This window comes from Coregonus lavaretus, assembly GCF_964263955.1.
Source record: "Coregonus lavaretus genome assembly, contig: HAP1_SCAFFOLD_6008, whole genome shotgun sequence".
NCBI lineage: Eukaryota > Metazoa > Chordata > Actinopteri > Salmoniformes > Salmonidae > Coregonus > Coregonus lavaretus.
In genome coordinates this window covers 1,860-27,613 of record NW_028161336.1, presented here as the reverse complement: position 1 = coordinate 27,613, position 25,754 = coordinate 1,860, and the positions used below count along the sequence as shown (strand labels likewise).

At 43.6% G+C, this 25,754-nt stretch overlaps 2 protein-coding genes across 2 annotated transcripts; one reads left to right on the top strand and one right to left on the bottom strand.

Moving 5' to 3' along the window:
- Window positions 1-494: 494 nt before the first annotated feature.
- On the top strand, window positions 495-22,689 carry LOC311120804 (solute carrier family 13 member 4-like; the record flags this gene model as incomplete). The annotated part of the gene is made up of 15 exons (XM_084195383.1): window positions 495-617; window positions 3,507-3,639; window positions 7,963-8,095; window positions 8,173-8,354; window positions 9,958-10,012; window positions 10,133-10,166; window positions 10,264-10,359; window positions 13,633-13,817; window positions 19,516-19,635; window positions 19,763-19,864; window positions 19,993-20,094; window positions 20,253-20,487; window positions 21,126-21,287; window positions 21,778-21,915; window positions 22,552-22,689. The coding sequence occupies 15 exons, from the start codon at window positions 495-497 to the stop codon at window positions 22,687-22,689; spliced, it is 1,938 nt and encodes a 645-aa protein (XP_084051509.1).
- A 1,307-nt stretch (window positions 22,690-23,996) lies between these two features.
- coa6 (cytochrome c oxidase assembly factor 6) lies at window positions 23,997-25,135 on the bottom strand. Its single transcript, XM_084195382.1, has 2 exons — window positions 24,946-25,135; window positions 23,997-24,700 (listed from the first exon to the last, which is right to left on the bottom strand). Exons 1-2 carry the CDS (start codon window positions 25,087-25,089, stop codon window positions 24,599-24,601), a joined length of 246 nt encoding a protein of 81 aa, XP_084051508.1. The 5' UTR covers window positions 25,090-25,135; the 3' UTR covers window positions 23,997-24,598.
- Window positions 25,136-25,754: the final 619 nt, after the last annotated feature.

Genomic DNA, 25,754 nt, shown 5'->3' with positions numbered 1-25,754 from the left:
TCTAAAAAATTAGCATTTTACAACATTTTATTTAAACTTTATTTGAGCAGGGAGTCCCATTGAGATCAAGGTCTATTTTGCAAGGGAGCCCTGCAAAAGCGAACTTATCTGGTTTTCAGATAAGAATAGGTAGACAACATTGAAAAAGAAGTCAGGAAACTATTTGTTGCACTTTTAGACCTCGTAGCTGCACTCAAAGGTGGGGGTTGTCTGCAGGTCAAGTACGGAGGTGAGATTGTCCACAGAGCAGTTATTTCAGACGGAGGACTGTGCGCTGTAGACTGCAGTGCATAGCCCCCAGAACCAAACAAACAGAACCTGCAAGGACCAACCAACTGCAAATAGAAACTCCAGTTTTCACTCCAGAAGGAGACATTTAAAGGGATTTTTATTTTACTTTCATTAAGACTTCATGTCACGCCAAATAACCAGTTAAAAGGGACCAACAAGCCAGCTTCTCTGCGCTGAGACCGAACCCAGGCGAGCAGTCCCCGATGAGGCTGGAGGCCGCCGCAAGGATGGACCTTATCAAGAAGCTATGGAGAGCACGCAAGCTGATCCTGGTGGTGCTGATCCCGCTGTCGCTGCTGCCGCTGCCCCTCATCCACCCCACCAGCGTGAGTACCCGACTTCATCATACCATGTCACTAGCATGAAAAAATATTGCCCATGGGTAGCCTATCTGCATTGTTCTTCCGATTTAGCCTACAGTATATGAAGCATAATACAATTGGGGATGAGAACAGCTGTCAGTGTCTTTATTATTATATTTAGCCATAATACATAACCACAGTACAAATATTTCGATTTACATCATATTCCAATAATGCTTTGCTAATGGTGACTTGTTTTACGCATTGTTTTATGCACTCGGCGTCTGTGCGTAAATTGCACCATCCCGCGTGTTTATACATCACAGTAGGGTGCATTGTTGTACAGCGGTTGGCACCACAGGCAGCACCACAGGCGGCAGGGAGAAAGGGAATCTGTGCCAAGCTATTAGGTTATATAACTCAGCTCAGCTATGCGGGGAAGGATCTGGTCGTTCTGTTTGCGTAGAACCACCTGCGGTTCCAGAATGCCCTCTCACCAATAACAGAATTTGTCAAGTTCAGAGAGGGTCAGAACAATGGAGCATGTGGCCAGCTGCAGCTACAAAACCCCTCATGCTCTGTTCTCCTGTGTCAGCCTGAGAGAATTGTACTAATGTGCCTCTCTGGGTTCAAACCCAGGTTTCTTACTCCAGGACTGTGTTAGCCCACTGAACTAAAGCCTAGTCTTCAGGGTCCTTATTCATTAAGATCTAAATCTCTAAACTGATCCTAGATCAGCACTCCTAGTCTGAGACGCTTTATAAATACTGGCCCTGGTCTCAGGCAAGGTTAGGGATCCTCCTTATTTCTGATAGTAGGATGAACTCAGCTCCTTGGGGTTTGAGTCAGGAGCCATAATGTTTGTCTAAAGAGCAGATTAACTGACCTAACTGTGTTCAGAGATTATCAGTAGAGATCATATGAGGAAATGCAAACCGTGTTTCCATTTAATCATCATTGTTTCTCCAGAGGAAGATAAGAGGAATTTAACTAATGAGTGAATCCATTCTTACTGTAATCATCTGAAAATCAACACTGATGAACGGTTATCCAGATGGATTATCTTTATAAAAGCATTTGGCCTTTATGAAGAGATAACATTACATTTTACATTTACATTTTAGTCATTTTTTTATTTTTCATACTGGCCCCCCGTGGGAATCGAACCCACAACCCTGGAGTTGCAAGCGCCATGCTCTACCAACTGAGCTTTAATGCCTGAAAGCCAGTTTATTTTATTGATCACATCACTCACTTAAGGGTCATGTTGAGTCATCGTCTGAAAGGTGAAGTGAACTTTCCTCCAAATTCTCATTCTAAGAACTCACATGCCCATGCTACCTCCAGAGGTGGATAGAAACTGTCTGCTAAGTCACCTTTGATATCTTGACAAGTGCTTGCTCATTGCAGTGAAAATCATACAGTCCATCCATACACATGCCAGATTGGAGAAACAAATTGAGCAATTTACCATTTAGAAACTTATTTCCCTACTATCTATCTGAATGAAACCTGTCAGTAAGTAAGAGATAACCCATGATTGCCTCAGTAACCCAGTTATCTGATGAAACTGAAAAAAGGATGAGATTCTGAGTGAGTTTATTGATTAATTGAAAGTCCATTCATTGCATGACAGTTCTCTTCTGTGTGACAACCTCTGATCAATAATCTCTTAGGACCACTGATTGTCTCTATCCCCAGTCTCCTGAATGACAGAGATCTGACTTCACATCCAGTATCTGACAAACACTAACTACTGGGAGATAGTCAGATCACCTCAGTTTCCTGGGGCAAAACCTGGGGACACTTTCAATGTGGCCAAAGTAGATTATTAATGTATAACAGCCTATATATTTATCTAGATCACAGGAAGGGGGTGGTGTGGTCAGGACTGGGGTGGTGTGGTCAGGACTGGGCATGTCCAGTAGGGTGCTAGTGGAGAATGTGCCCAGGCAGGTGCTAGTGGCCAGGGTTGGTGGCTGATGCCTCAAAGGCACCATGGAGAGGCCAAATGTCTTAAATCTCTGCGTGATATACAACAATATTCAACATTGTTTTCAATGAGTGGTTACACTACCAGTGTGTGTGTGTGCGTGTGTGTTTGTGTGTAGCTGATACACTGCCAGACCCCTCACCTCTCTCTCTAGACAACCTCTACTCCACCGGGAGTTACATGCTGCACTGGTCAGACAAGTGCCTGACACATATCACGTGTATGACACATTTAATGGGAAGGGAGAGTTTTAAGACTTCCTCACTACCGCTGGTTTACTGTACAATGTGACCGTGTACTGTACGTTACCCCTCTACCTATACCTATGGGTAACAAAGGATCATTCAATGTGGTGAGATAGATATGCACATCTCACTAATAGAGAAGGTCCAAGATATTCATTGACTTGACAAGCTCTGTGAACTACTCTCTAAAAATGATCCAGTTATTCATCTATTTTGATGAAAAGCTGCCTCATGTTTCAAGAAAACAAAAATGTTAAACAGGTATGTTTAAATGAATGACTTAACAAATCCCATTTTGATTAAGCTATTAGATTGGAATTTGGATTGGCTCTTTCACAAACTGAGAACATTCTCCATTGTTTCCATGGCAAATAAATGGTTTTGAAATATGAATAACGAACACAGCGGTTTGGTAGCTTTGTAACTGATAGATGCACACACACTACATGTTAATGTTTTTAAATGTCTGTAAATTGAAAAGTATTTTGTCTGTAATGTATTTTTCGTTATATGTCGGACCCCAGTAAGACTAGCCGTCGCTTTTATGATAAGAAACGTTACAATACGATACAGGCAGAAATGCATAATGTTTGGCCCTTGGCAAACTGCATTGTTGCATAAAAGCCCAATTGTCTCTTCCCTATGTCTCACCCCCTGTGTCTCTGTACCCTGTAGGAGGCCTGCTGTGCATATGTGTTGATAGTGACAGCAGTGTACTGGGTATCAGAAGCTGTACCCCTGGGAGCCGCTGCCCTCGTACCAGCCTTCCTATACCCACTGTTCGGAGTGCTCAAGTCCAGCGAGGTCAGTAAACTATCACTCACTCTACTCTCTCTTTCTCTCACTCTCTGCTAAGGGCACTGAGGACCAGGAGTGCGCACACACACATACACACACACACAAATATACACATGCCTCTCAAAACACATACACTAAACAAAAACATTTTTTTTTTTTAGAGGGGTAGATCAGCTTTAATATTGCAGATGGATTGTAACTTCCATCAATGTAATTGTCTGCATCACTTCCAATCCACCATATTTTTTCCCCGCAAATATATATATATATACATATACAGTACTAGTCAAAAGTTTGGACACACCTACTCTTTCAATGGTTTTTCTTTATTTGTACTATTTTCTACATCGTAGAATAGTAGTGAAGACATCAAAACTATGAAATAACACATATGGAATCATGTAGTAACCAAAAAAGTGTTAAACAAATCAAAATATATTTTATATTTGAGATTCTTCAAATAGCCACCCTTTGCCTTGATGACAGCTTTGCACACTCTTGGCATTCTCTCAACCAGTTTCACCTGGAATGCTTTTCCAACAGTCTTGAAGGAGTTCCCACATATGCTGAGCACTTGTTGGCTGCTTTCCTTTCACTCTGCCGTCTGACTCATCCCAAACCATCTCAATTGGGTTGAGGTCGGGGGATTGTGGAGGCCAGGTCATCTGATGCAGCACTCCATCACTCTCCTTCTTGGTAAAATAGCCCGTACACAGCCTGGAGGTGTGTTGGGTCATTGTCCTGTTGAATAACAAATGATAATCCCACTAAGCCCAAACCAGATGGGATGGTGTATCGCTGCAGAATGCTCTGGTAGCCATGCTGGTTAAGTGTGCCTTGAATTCTAAATAAATCACAGACAGGGTCACCAGCAAAGCACATCATAACACCTGGTCCAGCAAAGCACACCATAACACCTGGTCCTCCATGCTTTACGGTGGGAAATACACATGTGGAGATCATCCGTTCACCAACACCACATCTCACAAAGACACAGCGGTTGGAACCAAAAATCTCAAATTTGGACTCCAGACCAAAGAACCCATTTCCACCGGTCTAATGTCCATTGCTATTGTTTCTTGGCCCAAGCAGGTCTCTTCTTATTATTGGTGTCCTTTAGTAGTAGTTTCTTTGCAGCAATTCGACAATGAAGGCCTGATTCACACAGTCCCTTTTGAACAGTTGATGTTGAGATGTGTCTGTTACTTGAACTCCGTGAAGCATTTATTTGGGGTGCAATTTCTGAGGCTGGTAACTCTACTGAACTTATCCTCTGCAGCAGAGGTAACTCTGGGTATTCCATTCTTGTGGTGGTCCTCATGAGAGCCAGTTTCATCATAGCGCTTGATGGTTTTTGCGACTGCACTTGAAGAAACTTTCAAAGTGCTTGAAAGTTTCCGTATTGACTGACCTTCATGTCTTAAAGTAATGGTGGACTGTCATTTCTCTTTGCTTATTTGAGCTGTTCTTGCCATAATATTGACTTGGTCTTTTACCAAATAGGGCTATCTTCTGTATACCCCCCCCCCCCTACCTTGTCACAACACAATTTATTGTCTCAAATGCATTAAGAAGGAAAGACATTCCACAAATTAACTTTTAAGAAGGCACACCTGTTAATTGAAATGCATTCCTGGTAACTACCTCATGAAGCTGGTTGAGAGGATGCCAAGAGTGTGCAAAGCTGTCATCATGGCTATTTGAAGAATCTCAAATATAAAATATATTTAGATTTGTTTAACACTTTTTTGATTACTACATGATTCCATATGTGTTATTTCATAGTTTTGATGTGTTCACTATTATTCTACAATGTAAAAAATAGTAAAAATAAAGAAAAACCCTTCAATGAGTAGGTGTGTCCAAACTTTTGACTGGTAGTGTACATACATGCACATACATGCGCTGACTGTGGGAAGAGCTTTGAGAATTGCTGGGGACTGGGGCCTCACCGGTGTCACGAACCAGAGGGCACTAAACCTAAGGACACTAAGCCTGTGATCTGTCTGGAAGTCTACTTCCATTGCTCCGAATGTGGCAAGATCCTCACTACTCCTACAAGCCTGAACACTCACATGCGCATCCACACCGGAGAGAAGCCTTACGAATGCAAAGAGTGCGGCAAAAGATTCTCGAACGACAGCAGTTTAGGCAAACACCTGCTAATACACAAGGGGGTCAAATAATTCAAATGCCAGGATTGTGGGAAGGCTTTCGCCCAGGCAAACCTTCTCAGGAATCACATGACTGTTCACTCTGGTGAGAGAAAGTTATCCTGCTCCCAATGTGACAAGTGGTATGCATACAGGGGTAGTCTGGAGCTTCACCTGCACGTACACTCAGGGGAGAGACCTTTCAAATGTACGGTGTGTGGTAAAGACTTTGCTGACAAATGTTATCTGAAAACACACCTGATTATACACAACAACCAGAAAAACTACCATTGTGGGGTTTGTGGGCGGAAGTTCATAAGGCTTGGGTTGTTGAAGTTACACATGCGCTCACACACCGGGGAGAGGCCCTACCACTGCACAGTGTGCGACAATACGTTTTTTAGACTCTCACACCTGAAGAACCATCATCTCACTCACACAGGTGAGAAACCATACACCTGCACCGAGTGCGGTAAAAGCTTCACTCAGTCTGGAGATCTGGCCAAACACAAGCGCTTTCACACTGGGGAAAGGCCATTTGAATGTTCTGAATGCCACAGCCGGTTTATCTGTTCAGGTTCTCTGACCCTGCACAGGACCCACACTCACCGTGATGTAAAGCCATACTCCTGCCAAGAGTGTGGGAAGAGCTTTTATGAACAGAGTCACGTTAAAGTCCACATGAAAATCCACAAGGGGAAACCGTATTCCTGCCACAGACACTGGGCTTTTTCTTTGCAACTCTGCCTAGAAGGTCAGCATCCCGGAGTCGCCTCTTCACTGTTGACGTTGAGACTGGTGTTTTGCGGGTACTATTTAATAAGTACGTAAAATGATAAACTTGGATTAGCAAACACAACGTGCCATTGGAACACAGGACTGATGGTTGCTGATAATGGGCCTCTGTACGCCTATGTAGATATTCCATTAAAAATCAGCCGTTTCCAGCTACAATAGCCATTTACAACATTAACAATGTCTACACTGTATTTCTGATCAATTTGATGTTATTTTAATGGACAAAAAAATTGCTTTTCTTTCGAAAACAAGGACATTTCTAAGTGACCCCACATTTTTTAAAGGTAATGTACATACATATAAATACATGATCCGAGTAACCCATTAACCCCTGCTGGACAGGAAATAGTCTGTCATTAAACCAGCCCCAAGTGGTCCCAATGACCACCATTAATGTATCCCTCTCCTCACTATATCAGTGTTACATAAAAAAGAACCACTGAGTTGCTCATGTGATCCGATCGCATGGACAAAACCTGCCAAAGCAGGCTGTTAGTGTTATTATAAGCTCTTGTAATCGTGTTTGGTAAATATGCATGTTTTTATGCAACTCTTTGCTCTGATGACTACACTTGTGTCCTGTACTGAGTGCTGCCCTCTCACACCTCACCTTGCCTCACCAATAGGATTGCTTTACCTCAGTTTTATCCTGGCACAAACAGGAAGGTGTTACGCGTAACACCTTCCCCCCTGCCCTCTCACATGCCGTGCCTCGGTTTTTGGGTCACATTTTAGTTCACATGTCTCCAATCATAAATGTTTGGAAAGGAGCAAAGCTCAGACGTGTTGATCCAACTGATCCATCTGTGTTGACTGAGCCCATCCTGGAGTGCAGTATGTGCTTCTCAGAACTCAACAGAGGGGTTCTGACTAAAGATGAGAACTGGACAAAGACTGGAGAGCAGTCATGATGGTCTAGTTCCTATTATAATAAAAGGTCAATTCTCTGTAGTTAGAGGTCATGACCTGTGGTGGTATACAACAGTATACTGACCAGTGACATAATAATAAATAAGAATAATATGCCATTTAGCAGACGCTTTTATCCAAAGTGACTTACAGTCATGTGTGCATAAATTTTTACGTATGGGTGGTCCCGGGGATCGAACCCACTACCCTGGCATTACAAGCGCCATGCTCTACCAATTGAGCTACAGTGACCATGGCAGAAACAGCTCAGATTAACTTGGGGGGAGAAACTGCAAATACTGATTTTTTTTCAGAAAACATGAACACAGAAGAGGTCAAAGTAAAAAACAAACAAAAAAAACAACATTTGACTGAATCCAGGTGTGTGTTCGTGTGAGCCCCATGTAAGGATTGAGTGTATATGTGTGTATAGAGTGCTATAAATACTGTGTGGTTGTCTTTGGTACAGGTAGCTGCAGAGTACTGTAAGGACACCACTCTGCTGCTGATGGGGGTGATCTGTCTGGCGGCCTCCATAGAGAAATGGAACCTCCACAAACGCATCGCTCTACGCATGGTCATGATCGCTGGAGCCAAGCCTGGCATGTAAGGACGCAGCTACCATAACACACACACGTGCATGCGCACACTAGCATATATAAATCTCCTGTGTGTATTCTCAGGTTGGTGCTGGGTTTCATGTGCTGTACAGTCTTCCTGTCCATGTGGCTTAGTAACACCTCCACCACTGCCATGGTGATGCCTATCGCTGAGGCCGTCCTGCAGCAGCTCATCAGCACCGGCGTGGCCGACACCCAGGAAGACTCCGAAACTGTCGAGGCCACCGAGGACAACTGCCTCAGCGGTATGGCTGCCCCCTCACTGCCTGCAGTAAACATCTCAGTGACATGATAAATTGTACATACAGTTGAAGTCGGAGGTTTACATACACCTTAGCCAAATACATTTAAACTCAGTTTTTCACAATTCCTGACATTTAATCCTAGTAAAAAGTCCCTGTCTTAGGTCAGTTAGGATCACCACTTTATTTTAAGAATGTGAAATGTCAAAATAATAGTAGAGAGAATGATTTATTTCAGCTTTTATTTATTTCATCACATTCCCAGTGGGTCAGAAGTTTACATACACTCAATTAGTATTTGGTAGCATTGCCTTTCAATTGTTTAACTTGGGTCAAATGTTTCGGGTAGCCTTCCACAAGCTTCCCACAATAAGTTGGGTGAATTTTGGCCCATTCCTCCTGACAGAGCTGGTGTAACTGAGTCAGGTTCGTAGGCCTCCTTGCTCGCACACGCTTTTTCAGTTCTGCCCACAAATCTTCTATAGGATTGAGGTCAGGGCTTTGTGATGGCCACTCCAATACCTTGACTTTGTTGTCCTTAAGCCATTTTGCCACAACTTTGGAAGTATGCTTGTGGTCATTGTCCATTTGGAAGACCATTTGCGACCAAGCTTTAACTTCCTGACTGATGTCTTGAGATGTTGCTTCAATATATCCATAAAATTTTCCTTCCTCATGATGCCATCTATTTTGTGAAGTGCACCAGTCCCTCCGGCAGCAAAGCACCCCCACTGCATGATGCTGCCACCCCCGTGCTTCACGGTTGGGATGGTGTTATTCGGCTTGCAAGCGTCCCCCTTTTTCCTCCAAACATAACGATGGTCATTATGGCCAAACAGATCTATTTTTGTTTCATCAGACCAGAAGACATTTCTCCAAAAAGTACGATCTTTGTCCCCATAGTCTGGCTTTTTAATGGCGGTTTTGGATTGTTCTGGGATTGATTTGCACTTTTCCCACCAAAGTACGTTCATCTCTAGGAGACAGAACGCGTCTCCTTCCTGAGCGGTATGACGGCTGCGTGGTCCCATGGTGTTTTATACTTGCGTACTATTGTTTGTACAGATGAACGTGGTACCTTCAGGCTTTTGGAAATTGCTCCCAAGGATGAACCAGACTTGTGGAGGTCTACAAATTTTTTTCGGAGGTCTTGGCTGATTCTTTTGATTTTCCCATGATGTCAAGCAAATAGGCACTGAGTTTGAAGGTAGACCTTGAAATACATCCACAGGTACACCTCCAATTGACTCAAATTATGTCAATTAGCCTATCAGAAGCTTCTAAAGCCATGACATCATTTTCTGGAATTTTCCAAGCTGTTTAAAGGCACAGTCAACTTAGTGTATGTAAACTTCTGACCCCACTGGAATTGTGATACAGTGAATTATAAGTGAAATAATCTGTCTGTAAACAATTGTTGGAAAAATTACTTGTGTCATGCACAAAGTAGATGTCCTAACCGACTTTCCAAAACTATAGTTTGTTAAAAAGAAATTTGTGGAGTGGTTGAAAAACGAGTTTTAATGACTCCAACCTAAGTGTATGTAAACTTCCGACTTCAACTGTAACTATAATCGTTAAATGGTTTTGTTTTGCTTCTTTGTAGACAAGGAAGAGAATCTGGAAAAGAACCAACTAGAGCGTCTGTATCGCAGAGACAGGTAAGACCTGAGGAGATTTGAGACAATCACTGAAGAATCACATACAATATAGTCTTGCAGTCCACATCATGAAAACAACTCCAGTGTTAAAATTATGAACATGTTGTGTTTTATCCACAGCTGTATGAAGCAGGAGCTCTGCACTCTGACTGAGGTGAGGATATAAACCTTTGTAAATCTGTGTAAGAATATATGTTGTTCCATTCTTTTACATCAACGATAATTCTCCATTGCGTGTTTTGTTCTCTCAGTTGCCGACTGTGGAGTCTAACGGGACTGGTAGGAAGGCCAGTAACGCTAGTCTGGGCCAGTTGTCCCTCAAGCAGACCAATGGACACCTGCCATCGGTCAGTAGACACACACTCCACACACAGGGCCATAACCAGGGTTTGAGTTATAGTGAGGTCCAGAAAGGGGGGTCTTGAACCCCCCCCCCCCCCCCCCCCCCCCCCATTTATTGCTATTTGGAAAACAGCAAAAACAAGCTAAAATAACCCCAGCCATTATCACCTTGGCTGCTGTAGGTTAATTCACCTCAGTCGATCTACAAACACATAGGGGGGGGGGGGGGGGTTCAAGACAGGGGGGAAATATGAGAAATGATTCACACTGACACGTAGCATCAGCGATTGTTCAGTCAGTTGTAATGATGAATTGCATAAAATCATCTTCACATAGATATCTATTTTCTGAGATTGTTCAGTCAGTTGTAATGATGAATTGCATAAAATCATCTTCACATAGATATCTATTTTCTGAAATGACATAGCGTTTACATTTGTATTCCTAATCAAACAGACATCAATCCTAACTTGTTTGATAAGATTGGTAATGATTTTCTCAGGGACCCCACATGGGGCATCGACCACAAGTTTGGGAACCACTGTTCTAACCTCTCTCTCTGTTTGCTTCCTCTCTCTCTTTCTGTCTCCTATGGTTCCCTCTGCATGTATTGCAGCTTGCCTCAGCCTCACCACTCTTAGTAGCCTACTCTCTGTAAAGCAAAGTTTTTATGAGAACTTAGTAGCATATTTTTTGCTGGTCCGTGCTATCCGGGATCCTTGGGACATCCCTACCCCATTGAAGTTGATATTTAAATGGTTATGGTAAGGGTTAAGGTTAGGGTTAGGTAGGGGTTTTGGTTAGGGTTAAGGTTAGGGTAGGGACGTACCAAAGATTCCAGATAGCAATGGCAAAATTTTAACGTTAGACCTCCTGTAGCTCAATTGGTAGAGCATGGCGCTTGCAACGCCAGGATTGTGGGTTCGATTCCCACGGGGGGCCAGTTTGAAACATTTATGCACTCACTAACTGTAAGTCGCTCTGGATAAGAGCGTCTGCTAAATGACTAAAATCTTAACGTTAGCTTCTTACTTCATAGCTGGCTAATTAATACTAGCCAGAGCCCTTCAATGTTACTGCAATATAAGTCTCTGCCGGCAGCTAGCCACCTGACTGACAAATCTATATCACAGGAGGTTGGTGGCACCTTAATTGGGGAGTACGGGCTCGTGGTAATGGTTGGAGCAGAATTAGTGGAATGTTATCAAATACATCAAATTAAATTAAATAAAACATGTATTTGTCACATGCGCCGAATACAACCGGTGTAGACCTTACCGTGAAATGCTTACTTAACCAACAGTGCAGTTCAAGAAATATTTACTAAATAAACAAAAGTAAAAAATAAAATAAAAAGTAACACAATAAAATTACATAACAATAACGAGGCTATATACAGTAACCAGTACCAAGTCAATGTGCGGGGGTACAGGTTAGTCGAGGTAATTTGAACATGTAGGTAGGGGTAAAGTGACTATACATAGATAAAACAGGGGGTGTCAATGTAAATAGTCCGGGTGGCCATTTTATTAATTGTTCAGCAATTTTATAGCTTGGTGGTAGAAGCTGTTAAGGAGCCTTTTGGACCTAGACCTAGACTTGGTACCGTTTGCCGTGCGGTAGCAGAGAGAACAGTCTATGACTTGGGTGACTGGAGTCTTTGACAATTTTTTGGGCTTCCTCTGACACCGCCTAGTATATAGGTCCTGGATGGCAGGAAACTTGGCCTCAGTGATGTATTGGGCCATACGCACTACCCTCTGTAGCGCCTTACGGTTGGATGCCGAGCAGTTGCCATACCAGGCGGTGATGCAACCAGTCAGGATGCTCTCGATGGTGGAGCTGTATAACTTTTTGAGGATCTGGGGACCCATGCTAAATCTTTTCAGTCTCCTGAGGGGGAAAAGGTGTTGTCGTTCCCTCTTCACGACTGTCTTGGTGTGTTTGGACCATAATAGTTTGTTGGTGATGTGGACACCAATGAACTTGAAACTCTCGACCCGCTCCACTTCAGCCCCGTCGATGTTAATGGCGGCATGTTTGGCCCTCCTTTTCCTGTAGTCCACAATCATCTCCTTTGTCTTGCTCACATTGAGGGAGAGGTTGTTGTCCTGGCACCACACTGCCAGGTCTCTGACCTCCTCCCTACAGGCAGTCTCATCGTTGTCGGTGATCAGGCCTACCACTGTTGTGTCATCAGCAAACTAAATTATTTTGTTGGAGTCGTGCTTGGCCACACAGTGGTGGGTGAACAGGGACTACAGGGCGGTAGTCATTTAGGCAGGTTACCTTCGCATTCTTGGGCACAGGGACTATGGTGGTCTGCTTGAAACATGTAGGTATTACAGACTCTGTCAGGGAGAGGTTGAAAATGTCAGTGAAGACACTTGCCAGTTGGTCCATGCATGCTCTGAGTACACGCCCTGGTAATCCATCTGGCCCTGCAGCCTTGTGAATGTTGACCTGTTTAAAGGTCTTGCTCACATCGGCTACGGAGACCGTGATCATACAGTTGTCCAGAACAGCTGGTGCTCTCATGCATGCTTCAGTGTTGCATGCCTCGAAGCGAGCCTAAAAGGCATTCAGCTCGTCTGGTAGGCTCGCGTCACTGGGCAGCTCGCGGCTGGGTTTCCCTTTGTAGTCCGTAATAGTTTGGAAGCCCTGCCACATCCGATGTGCATCAGAGCCGGTGGTTTCCATGTGTTTGATGCCATTCCATTTGCTCCGTTCCAGCCATTACTATGAGCCGTCCTCCCCTCAGCAGCCTCCACTGATCTACATAGCCACACATATCTATAAGCGACTACCAGTTGTGCACTCATTCTCAGAAATACATTTTTTGTTTCTTTGGGGATGTCTGTAGACACGGCAGGAGTCGCAGGACGGTTTTAAAATTGCAAACACACTGTCAGCAGCCTCTACAGTTTTGCCTACTTCTCTAGTGAGCCGACTGGGGAAGTTCGTTTCACGTCTCATGCCCTCGGCCTGTGCCGCGAGAGGACGGAGTTAGCCGTTTGAGAAAGTGGTAAATGTGCTGCTAAAAAGGCAAATCCAGGAGGCAAATCCGGGGGACGCATGTGAACATAACTAACAAACCACTATTCATGATTCCACTCGTTCGCAAAGAGGCAGGCTCAATTAGAACTCAGTCAGATCAAGAATATAAGCGTTCTGAGCTTTGACCAACGCTGGGAGCAATATTTATGTATATACATGTTTATATATTTCTTCATTTCACAAACAGTGACTCACTATACTTGTTCCTCTCTCTGTTCCAGACAGCAATCAGCATCCCAGAGCCTAAGAAGGAAAAGGAGAGCAAGGACTCTCGCTACCCCACCAAGAGAGATCATATGATCTGTAAATGTCTGTCTCTCAGCATCACGTACGCCGCCACCATCGGAGGCCTCATCACCATCACCGGCACCTCCACCAACCTTATCTTCGCTGAACAGTTCAACAAGTAAGCTACATTACCATACACTGCATTGAATGCAGTTCAATAGGTACAATACCATACACTACCCCAATGCAGTTCAATAGGTACAATACCTGGTAAATACCCCATGGCCTATCAATACACTATCAGACAAATATCCCATGTGTAACAGTATTGCCAACCTGGGCTCGAACCAGGGACCTTCTGAACACATCGACAACAGGCACCTACGAAGCATCGTTACCTATCGCTCCACAAAAGGCCCTTGCAGAGCAAGAGAAACAACTACTTCAAGGTCTCTGAGAAAATGACATCACCAATTGAAACACTACTAGTGTGCACCGCTAACTAGCTAGCCATTTCACACCAGTTACAGTCATCCCTCTTTGACCTCCTTCTCTGCAGCAACTCCAGCAGCTGGGGAGAGCCCAACTGAGTTATCCGGGTCACGGCACCAATGTAACAGTATTGCTTCCTTCCCTCTCCTTGCCTCAACCTGGGCTCGAACCAGTGACCCTCTGAACACATCGACAACAGACACCAATGAAGCATTGTTACCTATCTCTCCACAAAAGCCACGGGAAGCCAAGGGAAACACCTAGGTCTCAGAGCAAGTGATGTCACCAATTGAAACGCTACCAGTGTGCACCGCTAACTAGCTAGCCATTTCACACTGGTTACACCGTCTATTGATATCAACAAAATAGAGTACCACACATTGCTCACTACTAGATACAATACCTGACAAATACCCCATACCCTGTCAATATCAGCCAAATAACAATCTGTCATTTCTGTCTCAGTGAAACGTTTAATGGATCGATAAAGATGGTTGATTAGATGAATGATACCAATGTTCCCTCAAAATCTTGGGGGCACTGAGCAACTTTTAGGTCTTGTGAGCGGCAACTTGAACATTGTGAGAATGTTGTGCAACGTCCGTCGTACGTTTACAGTGAACACTGAGGCTGTACCCTTACAGTTTTAGACAGTAGCCAATAGGCTGTTGTGGCTATTTGAGCATAATGTAGGCCTACCAACAAAACCAATGGAGCAAATCCCATAACATTTTCACATGGAAATAGCTTTTGATTTAAATGATAAAGCCTACAGTAGCCTATATGTGGTGTTCAATGCTGAACTACATTGCATGAGACTTTTAAAAACGTTTTTACATTATGAAGGGCTTGAATTAATTAATGCCTTTTCACTTGGTCTGTAACAACATGGGCCAAATAGCTGACTGTAAATTGCATTGTATTGTGTTGTATGATGCAATAAACCACTTTTCAAAATAAAATGAATTATTATTACCATACAGAGAATTACACAATGTAGGCAACCCCTCTGCCGATTGGCTTATTTGCATATTCAAGCCGGTCTCAAAATACAACACTGCCCCTTTAATTAAGACATACCATTTTTACCTGACTGGCTTTTTAAAGACCGTTTGAAATGTAGCCTACACGTTTTGTGCTCTTGTAGGAAGCGCTTGAAATGTAGCCTACACGTTTTGTGCTCTTGTAGGATGCGGTAACTCCCCATTGCTGACTAATGTAATCTATAACTGGGCTAATAACTCGCTAACTAGCAAAGAATATCAACAAATGTGCACACGCGCGGGCTCTGCACTCTGATCTGAAAAGCGCGAGTGATTGAAAGACTGCTCGTGGGCTACCCACGCCAATATAAATTCTACTCCGTTGAATTATGACTCTGCCTACAACAAAAATCACAGACTCAATCTTGCAAAGTTAGATTTGTTTTGGTTTGTTGCATTGAAAAGGGCCTGATTATAATGTTGATTCGATCACAGAAAAAACATTATCTATATAGTGCAAATTAATGGGGCGAAATCAGTTTAATTTCAATCTCTTGCGTCTCTGCGCCGCATGGCATTTCTTCTGCTCCGCAGTCCTGGAGGAAGTGCGCAGTTTAGAGGGAACATTGAATGATACGATATGTCATGTTTAACTCAGTGACCAAGGGTGTCAGGGACCAGAGGAAACAAAAGAACAAAGAGGCCTGGGATTGATGGATTGGTGTAAACCCTCTCAACAATCCCACAAAGCGGATTTCCTGGGCACCATAATAAACCAGCTAGGCTAAACCAGGGAAAATCGCCTCTTTTCATCTAAAAGTTTGTTGGACAAAGGTAACGCTGACTGTGTATATATCAGACTTCCTTCTCCCCCGTCTATCCCCCTCCTTTCCTCCATCCCTCCCTCCCCAGTGCAAGTATAATATGTGAGTCAGTATTAAGTAACTCCTTCACATATAGCTCTGTCAAACTGGGGCTCAGATTGGTGAAGGACAGCTCTGTGAGTCAGGGGGTTTGCTGGTGATCTCCAAAATATGATTTATTGTCTGAGGAGCTATAACAGGTCCACACAAATGAAACCAGTAGGCATTTGTATCCTGCTACTGCGGGAACAGGGAGTTCCAACAGTGAGCAATGTTCACAACAACACCAGACCAGACCCATCATCTAAACACTGGTATGCAGATTTGTCAAAGCAGTCAATAGTCTGCGAAATGGCACATATTACTGTATTATATTATATTGATAGTCAATGGTGATAATACAAGTAATTAATGATACTCAATATAATCTCCCTTGCATCTAATATACAATGAGACCAGATTCCAAAAGATTCCTTCAACATCAATAGTCATTAAAGGGATACTTCAGGATTTTGGCAATGAAGCCCTTTATCTACTTCCCCAGAGTAAGATGAACTCATGGATAACATATTTATGTCTGCACGCAGAGACATAAAATTGATATCCACAAGTTCATCTTACTCTGGGGAAGTAGATAAAGGGCTTCATTGCCAAAATCCTGAAGTATCCCTTTAAGTGACATAATGATAAATCATTTAATGGTGTCATAAAGTTGGACAGCTGAGAGGCTCCTTAAAGTAAGTGTACTGTAACCTCCAGCCAGACTATAGTGTGTGTATGTACAGTGCATTTGAAAAGTATTCAGACCCCTTGACTTTTTCCACATTTTGTTACGTTACAGCCTTATTCTAAAATTGATTAAATAAATAAAATCCTCATCAATCTACACACAATACCCCATAATGACAAAGTGAAAACAGGTTTTTAGACATTTTTGCAAATGTTTTAGAAATACCTTATTTACATAAGTATTCAGACCCTTTGCTATGAGACTCGAAATTGAGCTCAGGTGCATCCTGTTTCCATTGATCACCCTTGAGATGTTTCTACAACTTGATTGAAGTCCACCTATGGTAAATTCAATTGATTGTCAATTGATTGGACATGATTTGGAATGGCACACACCTGTCTATATAAGGTCCCACAGTTGACAGTGCATGTCAAAGCAAAAACCAAGCCATGAGGTCGAAGGAATTGTCCGTAGAGTTCCGAAACAGGATTGTTTCGAGGCACAGATCTGGAGAAGGGTACCAAAAAATTTCTGCAGCATTGAAGGTCCCCAAGAACACAGTGGCCTCCATCATTCTTAAATGGAAGAAGTTTGGAACCACCCAGACTCTTGCTAGAGCTGGCCCTCTGGCCAATCTGAGCAATCGGGGGAGAAAGGCCTTGGTCAGGGAGGTGAGCAAGAACCCGATGGTCACTCTGACAGAGCTCCAAAGTTCCTCTGTGGAGATGGGAGAACCTTCCAGAAGGACAACCATCGGTGCAGCACTCCACCAATCAGGCCTTTATGGTAGAGTGGCCAGACGGAAGCCACTTCTCAGTAAAAGGCACATGACAGCGCGCTTGGAGTTTGCCAAAAAGCACCTAAAGGACTCTCAGACCATGAGAAACAAGATTCTCTGGTCTGATGAAACCAAGATTGAACTCTTTGGCCTGAATGCCAAGCGTCACGTCTGGAGGAAACCTGGCACCATCCCTACGGTGAAGCATGGTGGTGGCAGTATCATGCTGTGGGGATGTTGTTCAGCGGCAGGGACTGGGAGACTAGTCAGGATCGAGGGAAAGATGAATAGAGCAAAGTACAGAGAGATCCTTGATGAAAACCTGCTCTAGAGCGCTCAGGACCTCTGACTGGGGCGAAGGTTCACCTTCCAACAGGACAACGACCCTAAGCACACAACCAAGACAACGCAGGAGTGGCTTCGGGACAAGTCTCTGAATGTCCTTGAGTGGCCCAGCCAGAGCCCAGACAAAGAACCCAATCAAATATCTCTGGAGTGACCTGAAAATAGCGACGCTCCCCATCCAACCTGACAGAGCTTGAGAAGACCTGCAGAGAAGAATGGGAGAAACTCTTCAAATACAGGTGTGCCAAGCTTGTAGGGTCATACCCAAGAAGACTTGAGGCTGTAATCGCTGCCAAAGGTGCTTCAACAAAGTACTGAGTAAAGGGTCTGAATACTTATGTAAATTATATATTTTTATTTAGCATTTTTTATAAATGTGCAAAAAATTCTGTAACATAACAAAATGTGGAAAAAGTCAAGGGGTCTGAAAACATTCCGACTGCGCTGTATGTACATCATTGGGTGAAACCAACCGAAAGCGAGTATTTGTGTTCGTGAATGGGCGACTCGTTATTTTTATAAATCACAACAAATGACACATGCTATTCATGTGTTTGTGTGTGTGTGTGTATGTATGTGTGCGTGCGCTAACAGGATCTTGCTCGGTACTTCCACATGGAAAAAGGAATGAAAGCCCTCACTAAACCTTGACCTCAGACAGTGGGGGGGGTAAACCTACCCAGGGGGAGGGGAGTTCATTAGACACCCCTGGTCCCAGTGACCCTTACACAGGTGCAATGTCAGGAAACATTGCAATCATATCTAAGATTCATTTTGATATGATATAATCCCTGCTATGGAAAATCCCACTAACAAGGTGTTTTTGCATAGACCCTTCACATTGCTGACTGAGTGGATGGAACAGCAACGGTTCTATTGATTGATTGACTCAACAGTGTTATCTGTAGGAACTGTCAGAATATGCATGTGTTCAGCCTTTTAGCGGGCAGATATCGAACAGCAGAGCAAGTATACGAAGAAGAAGCAGCGAGTCAGCTTGTCTTTCAGCAAACAGCGATATTGCCATATCACTGCCCAGTATTGACAATTACTAGATATCCTTCCACATAGGCCATGGAGGCAGAACATAGGCCTGACCTGACCTTATTCATTGTGTGGTCAATGACCTGCATGATGCCCAGCATAAAGCAAGAAACAATGTGTTTTTTTGGCAACTTTTTCTAATCATAGTTGCACACCTCATGTAGCCTAGCCCATAGGCCTATATGTTTTGTTAATGTTTGTATCACAACTAAAGTGACCAACTAACTTCTTAAAATTAAGCACATTAATCTGCTTTACAAGGGGTGTAGAGCCTAACTGGCATACATAAGCAGCGCATGAGTTTGGGGAAGATAATTTTCACCATAAAAATGCACCTTTATAATAAAAGCATTATATGCATAATCGCATTTGCCAGTGACGGAAAACCAGAACTACTGTTGCTCTATAGCCGTCGCATCCATTTAGTCTGTCCATGAGAGATTACCCTGCAACTAGTAGTCCAACACCATAGACATGACACCAAAAGGTCAGATTCTGAGCCTCTTGGTCGAGATGGCTGGTGTTATACTATGAGGACAATACCCTTACAGATTGTGTGGTGCATTTGGTTTAACGTTAACCATGCTCTCTGTATGTCCTCCCATCACTAACTATTCTCTCTCTCTCTTTCCCCCTTGCAGTCGCTACCCGGATGCGAAGGTGATCAACTTTGGGACCTGGTTCATCTTCAGTTTCCCCATCGCTATCATCATGCTGCTGCTGACCTGGGTCTGGCTGCACTTCCTCTTCCTTGGCTGCAAGTAAGCACCTCGCATGCATGTGAAATGGAGGAAGACACGCACACAGGAACACACACACAGAGACACACACACACACATTGTGGAGGTATCTCTGTGATATGACCTTACTGTGTTGTTATGTGTCCAGTTTCAGGGAGACATGCTCGTTGAGTAAAAAGCGTAAGACAAGGAGAGAGATGCTGTCAGAGAGGAGGATCCACGACGAGTACATAAAGCTTGGGCCTATCAGGTGATTTTTAGACTCGTTTTCCAGGACAAGAGACTAGCTGTATAATCATATTTGAGGACTAATTGATGGCCCAAAAGCTGAATGAAAACAATAAAACTGACCTGTGTGTTGTTTCTCCTGTGCTGTAGCTATCCAGAGGTGGTGACAGGAGTGTTCTTCATACTGATGACTCTGCTGTGGTTCACCAGAGAACCAGGCTTCGTACCCGGGTGGACGTCGCTGTTCGAGAAGTACGTAGCTACCTTTTGGTAGTGCACTATAAAAGGGGAAAAATGGCACACTATAGGGTGCTATTTTAAATGCAGTCTATCTCATTGAGACTAACCTTGAATAATGAATGTTAGATTTAAAAAACGGTGTTGTTTAATGTTGTGTTTTGTTCCCGCAGGAAAGGCTACAGGACCGACGCCACTGTCTCTGTGCTGTTGGGCTTCCTGCTCTTCCTCATCCCGGCCCGTCGGCCCTTCTCTCGGGCCCCCAGCACCCCCGCAGGGGAAGGTTCCGCAGAGAGAGACCCAGACCCCCTGGCCCCCATGATCACCTGGAAGGACTTCCAGAATCTCATGCCCTGGGAGATCGTCATCCTGGTGGGAGGGGGCTACGCCTTGGCTGCTGGCTGCAAGGTAACAGGTTATATACTGTACTACTGTACAAACAACATGTAGGCTACTCACCACAGGGCAGATTTCTTAGGATTAAAACCTTCTCAAACAGCCTAATTCAAGGTGACATACAAGAGCTCTGAAATGGATAATAGGCTATATACACTACCAGGGTTTCTTAAACTATAGTTCGGGACCCAAAGTAGGCCCTGGGTATGTGAGTTATGAGAATACATCTATAATCACACACTATTTGCATAAATCAAACGCCCCAAGCGTCAAACAAAACTGTACTAGGGAAAACATCCATCTTGGCAATAACACAGTGAAATGTAGCTCAACCGAGCTACACGCTCTCACAACAAAACAATCACTCACAAAGACAAGGGGAACAGAGGGAACACTTATACACATACTAATTAGGGGAATGAGCACTAGATGTGTGTGATTGACAAGACATGACAAGTGGAGTGATGAGAATGGGATTAGCAGTAGCTAGTACTCCGGTGACGACGAACGCCGAAGCCTGCCCGAACCAGGAGGGGGGGCAGCCTCGGCGGAAATCGTGACACAATCTATGTTACATACATCAAAGACAACTCAGCGTGGTGTCTGATCATGTGGTGTGTGTGTGTCTGGTCGTGTGTGTGTGTGTTCAGGTTTCGGGGCTGAGTGTGTGGATAGGCAGACAGCTGGAGCCGATGAGTGGTCTCCCCCCGTGGATGGTCACGCTGCTGGCCTGCCTGCTCGTCTCTGCGGTTACAGAGTTCGCCAGCAACCCCGCCACTCTCACCGTGTTCCTACCTATCCTGTCTGCACTGGTAAGAATAACAACAGTCATTCTCTGTCAGTCTTCTCTACCTATCCTCTCTGCACTGGTAAGAATAACAACAGTCATTCTCTGTCAGTCTTCTCTACCTATCCTCTCTGCACTGGTAAGAATAACAACAGTCATTCTCTGTCAGTCTTCTCTACCTATCCTCTCGATCGTCTCTGGTAAGAACCACACTGTGTTTATACACTCTGCTCCAGAGAGAACCACATTCGTTGTCTATTCTCTCTTCCCTAACTATCCCCTCTAACCCTGAGAGCCCATGAAGAAGAACCTAAGCCCCATCCTTCAATTTCTCCACTTGATTCTTAGTGTCCTCAAATAGCCTACACACTTCTACTCTCCTCTCTCACCATCAACACAGCCATCTGCTCGACTCCTCCCTCTGTGCCACTGTCAATATTATTGAAAGCAGTCAGAGAGACACCCTGTTCCTTTGACACTCAGTAATGGTGACCTCTGTTCTCTTTCTCGCTCAGTCGGAGACCCTGCAGATCAACCCCCTCCACACACTCATCCCCGCCACCATGTGTGTGTCATTTGGGGTCATGCTGCCCGTCGGGAACCCCCCCAACGCCATAGTGTTCAGTTACGGACACGTGCAGATCAGCGACATGGTGAGACACAAACACAAACACATAAGCACAAACCCCACTGGGACGGGACAGCACAGTGCCAAGCAGAATCAAAGGCTGTTGTTGCAAAAACACTCAATTATGACATTTTTATGTAACAGTCCTATTATACAAGATTATAACAGATTTATTTAATAGTCGTAATACCTTTTAATGAGCAGCAATCAGTCACTATAACTAGAGCCCTGTGTTTTGCGCAATCATGTGACATGCCTGGATTTTAACCTTTTATTTAAAGCTTTTTCATCAGTGTTCCCTTTCCTTTTGATTGTCAGATGGTCCAGTACCATACTCAGACAATTGCTTTCATGTTTGGTGTAATTCTCATTTCTGGATAAATGCAAGTTTCAAGTTTTATTGTCACATGCACAACTACAGTGAAATGCTTAACTTGCAAGCGCTACCCAACAGTGCAGTAATCAATATCAAAATAGTATAACTAATACAAATATATATAATAAAGCATGAGAAATAAGATAACTTGCTATGTCACATGATTGCACAAAACACAGGGCCCTAAATATAACACCCAGGCTAAACTACATACTGTAGCTCTTTAATGATAAGTGAGAGAACAAGTACATCTTTCTTACCCAGTGTTGTTGTTGTCTGTCTCAGGTGAAGGCAGGTTTTGGGGTGAATCTGATTGGGGTTCTAGTGGTGATGCTGGCCATAATGACCTGGGGCGTGCCCCTCTTCAACCTGACTGAGTTCCCAGACTGGGCCATCGCCAGGAACGTCACTGGCAGCTTATAACCACGCGGGGGTGCGAGAGAGTGCAGACAGTCACGCAGAGAGAGAGAGAGAGAGAGGCAGAGAGCGGAATAATGCTGAAGAGGTCTCAAAACAGAGACCCACTCGCCGTCTCTTTTACTGTAAATGCCAAATTGAAAGGGACTGAGGCTTATTCCTTCAACCTGGCTGGTAACGTCTGAGAATCGGGCAGGTTGGGGAAGGAAAGTGGAAGGAAAGAAGCACCACAAGGGAGGAAACGCAGAGGCTGCGTTTTCATAGGCGGCCCAATTCAGATTTTTTTTTACCACTAATTGGTATTTTCACCAATCAGATCGGATATTTTGCCAATAATTGCACAAAATATCAGAATTGGGCTGCCTGTGTTAACGCAGCCATAGTAGCCTACACTGTATGAGGTGAATGGAATGGACTGACTCAAGTCAATGGATCATATTGCCTTTTACTTCATATTACTGTATGTTGCCGTAAATGTTACTTTTATAGATTGTTTTCTAATCTCTCCACCCCATAGCCCACAAAAAAAACATTGATTCGCAGATGGGTTTACACATTATTACAACGAGACACAGAATACTATATGTCATACAAAATATTCCTATAGGTTTAGCTAGCACAATAACCACAAAAACACTATTTCTATGCATGTGACACTTATTAGAATTATACTCTATATTTACAGTAGTATACAGTCTTCATGGTGTTACATACTGGGTCCCTACTGTCAGTGTGCTGAAATTCCCTATATAGTGCACTACTTTTGATCAGAGCCATAGGGAATAGGGTGTCATGTCAGACACAATAGAGACCAGAGAGAAAACTGCAGAGTAAAGTGCCTCTCCAATCAACAGCCAAATCATGAGAGCTGTCTGTCGCTATGACTACAGAGCTGAGTGTACATTGTTGTACACCATATGACTTTTATAAAATGCTTTATATTTTTGAACAAATTCAAATGTAATTGTGTGCCTTTTTGTACTTTATTCACTGTCATCATGAGAATGTCGGCCTATACAGAATGTAGGCACATTATGCAATCTAAATCCTACATCTCTGTTTATAATTTATTTGATGTTGCACAAGTTTTCATACTTTGGTGTTGTTTTAGAAGACGGATATAGAACCTTTGTAAATACATGCCTACTTGTAATATAAAAGAAATGTGCCTTGTACTGTCAAACCAATCCAATGAACTGTAACATTCATGAATAACATTAATGTAGTTGTTACACTCATTCAACTTACTCATAGAATAGGCCTAGATTCATGGAAACGTAACACAATTGTTATAAAATAATAAAATAACACTGAACCATTGAGTCATCTTTATTTATCAATCACAACAAATCACATGCATATAATATGTCACACTGTCTATTCATGAATAAAGAACAATATCTGCATCTATCTTTGACAATAGCATAAATAATAAATGATTCAGTGGTTAGACTAACAGTCACGAAGCAGTTGATTTGTTCAGTTATATGTCAAATAAAAGCATTGTCACACCACATACAACCACTTGATGTTGTATTGAGAGAGCAGAGAGGGATACAGAGGAAGCCTGTAGAACCGTGAGTGCGTTGGGTGCACTTTCCACAGCAGTCACCGTGGTTACATCACCACACACCTGGCCATGTGTGACGTAGGTATGGTCACTAGTCTGAGGCAAGGAATGAACAAGACAAGTGCACACTTGGGGAGAAGCTTGAGAATCTGACTGTGGCCCGTAGGTGACATCTAACCAGAGTGTCCAGGTCCAGGTGTGAGGTCACTGACCTCCAGCATCTGTCGTCTTTGGGAGGCATAGCAGGATTGTGCTCTAGTGTCCAGTGACAGTCCACTGCTGTCCATCCTTAACCAGGAGGCCCCAGGAAGTCCTCCTCTCAGTCTTCTGACCAGTGGCTACTGGCTAGGACTGTGACTGTTTAGGCCCGTCAGCAGGCTCAAAGCCCTCCGTCTGCATCTTCTCCTTATACTTCAAGAAGTCTCTCCTCTTGGTGAAGTATTTCACCTGTCAGGATCAATGTGAGATAGGATGTATTTGAGCAGGACCAGGGTTGGTGACCACATTGAGTTTACTACTGTAGCTACATCAAAGTCAGTAATAAGAACATTAGACCATGAATAGAAGCAGGTCTTTATATACAAACATTGTAGATCTAGACGATCTCTCTGGCTACCTCTATGATAGACTGTCATTGTCAACAGAGTAACAGATAGGTTATAGCTAGACTAAGGCCAGACAGGGAGACTCACCCACTGAGCAGGACAGCTCGCCTCAAACTCTTTCTGGAACTTCTCACAGGAGGAGGCATTGTCATGGTTATCATCAAGACACTTCCACAGCTCATCCCTAGCACCCCAGCATGCTTTTCTCTGGTTTGAGTTAGGGGCTGACATCACTGGGCTAGGGAAAACTTACTAAAATAACAAGAGGAAAAACAGGTTCCGTCAACTACATGGAAAAATCTGCAATTTCAACAGCCGGACCCTGCCACTTTGTTTGGTAAGGTAAGGGATGGGGCTGGGGAAATACAGTGGGGGAAAAAAGTATTTAGTCAGCCACCAATTGTGCAAGTTCTCCCACTTAAAAAGATGAGAGAGGCCTGTAATTTTCATCATAGGTACACGTAAACTATGACAGACAAAATGAGAAAAAAAATCCAGAAAATCACATTGTAGGATTTTTAATGAATTTATTTGCAAATTATGGTGAAAAATAAGTATTTGGTCAATAACAAAAGTTTCTCAATACTTTGTTATATACCCTTTGTTGGCAATGACACAGGTCAAACGTTTTCTGGAAGTCTTCACAAGGTTTTCACACACTGTTGCTGGTATTTTGGCCCATTCCTCCATGAAGATCTCCTCTAGAGCAGTGATGTTTTGGGGCTGTCGCTGGGCAACACAGACTTTCAACTCCCTCCAAAGATTTTCTATGGGGTTGAGATCTGGAGACTGGCTAGGCCACTCCAGGACCTTGAAATGCTTCTTACGAAGCCACTCCTTCGTTGCCCGGGCGGTGTTTCTGGGATCATTGTCATGCTGAAAGACCCAGCCATGTT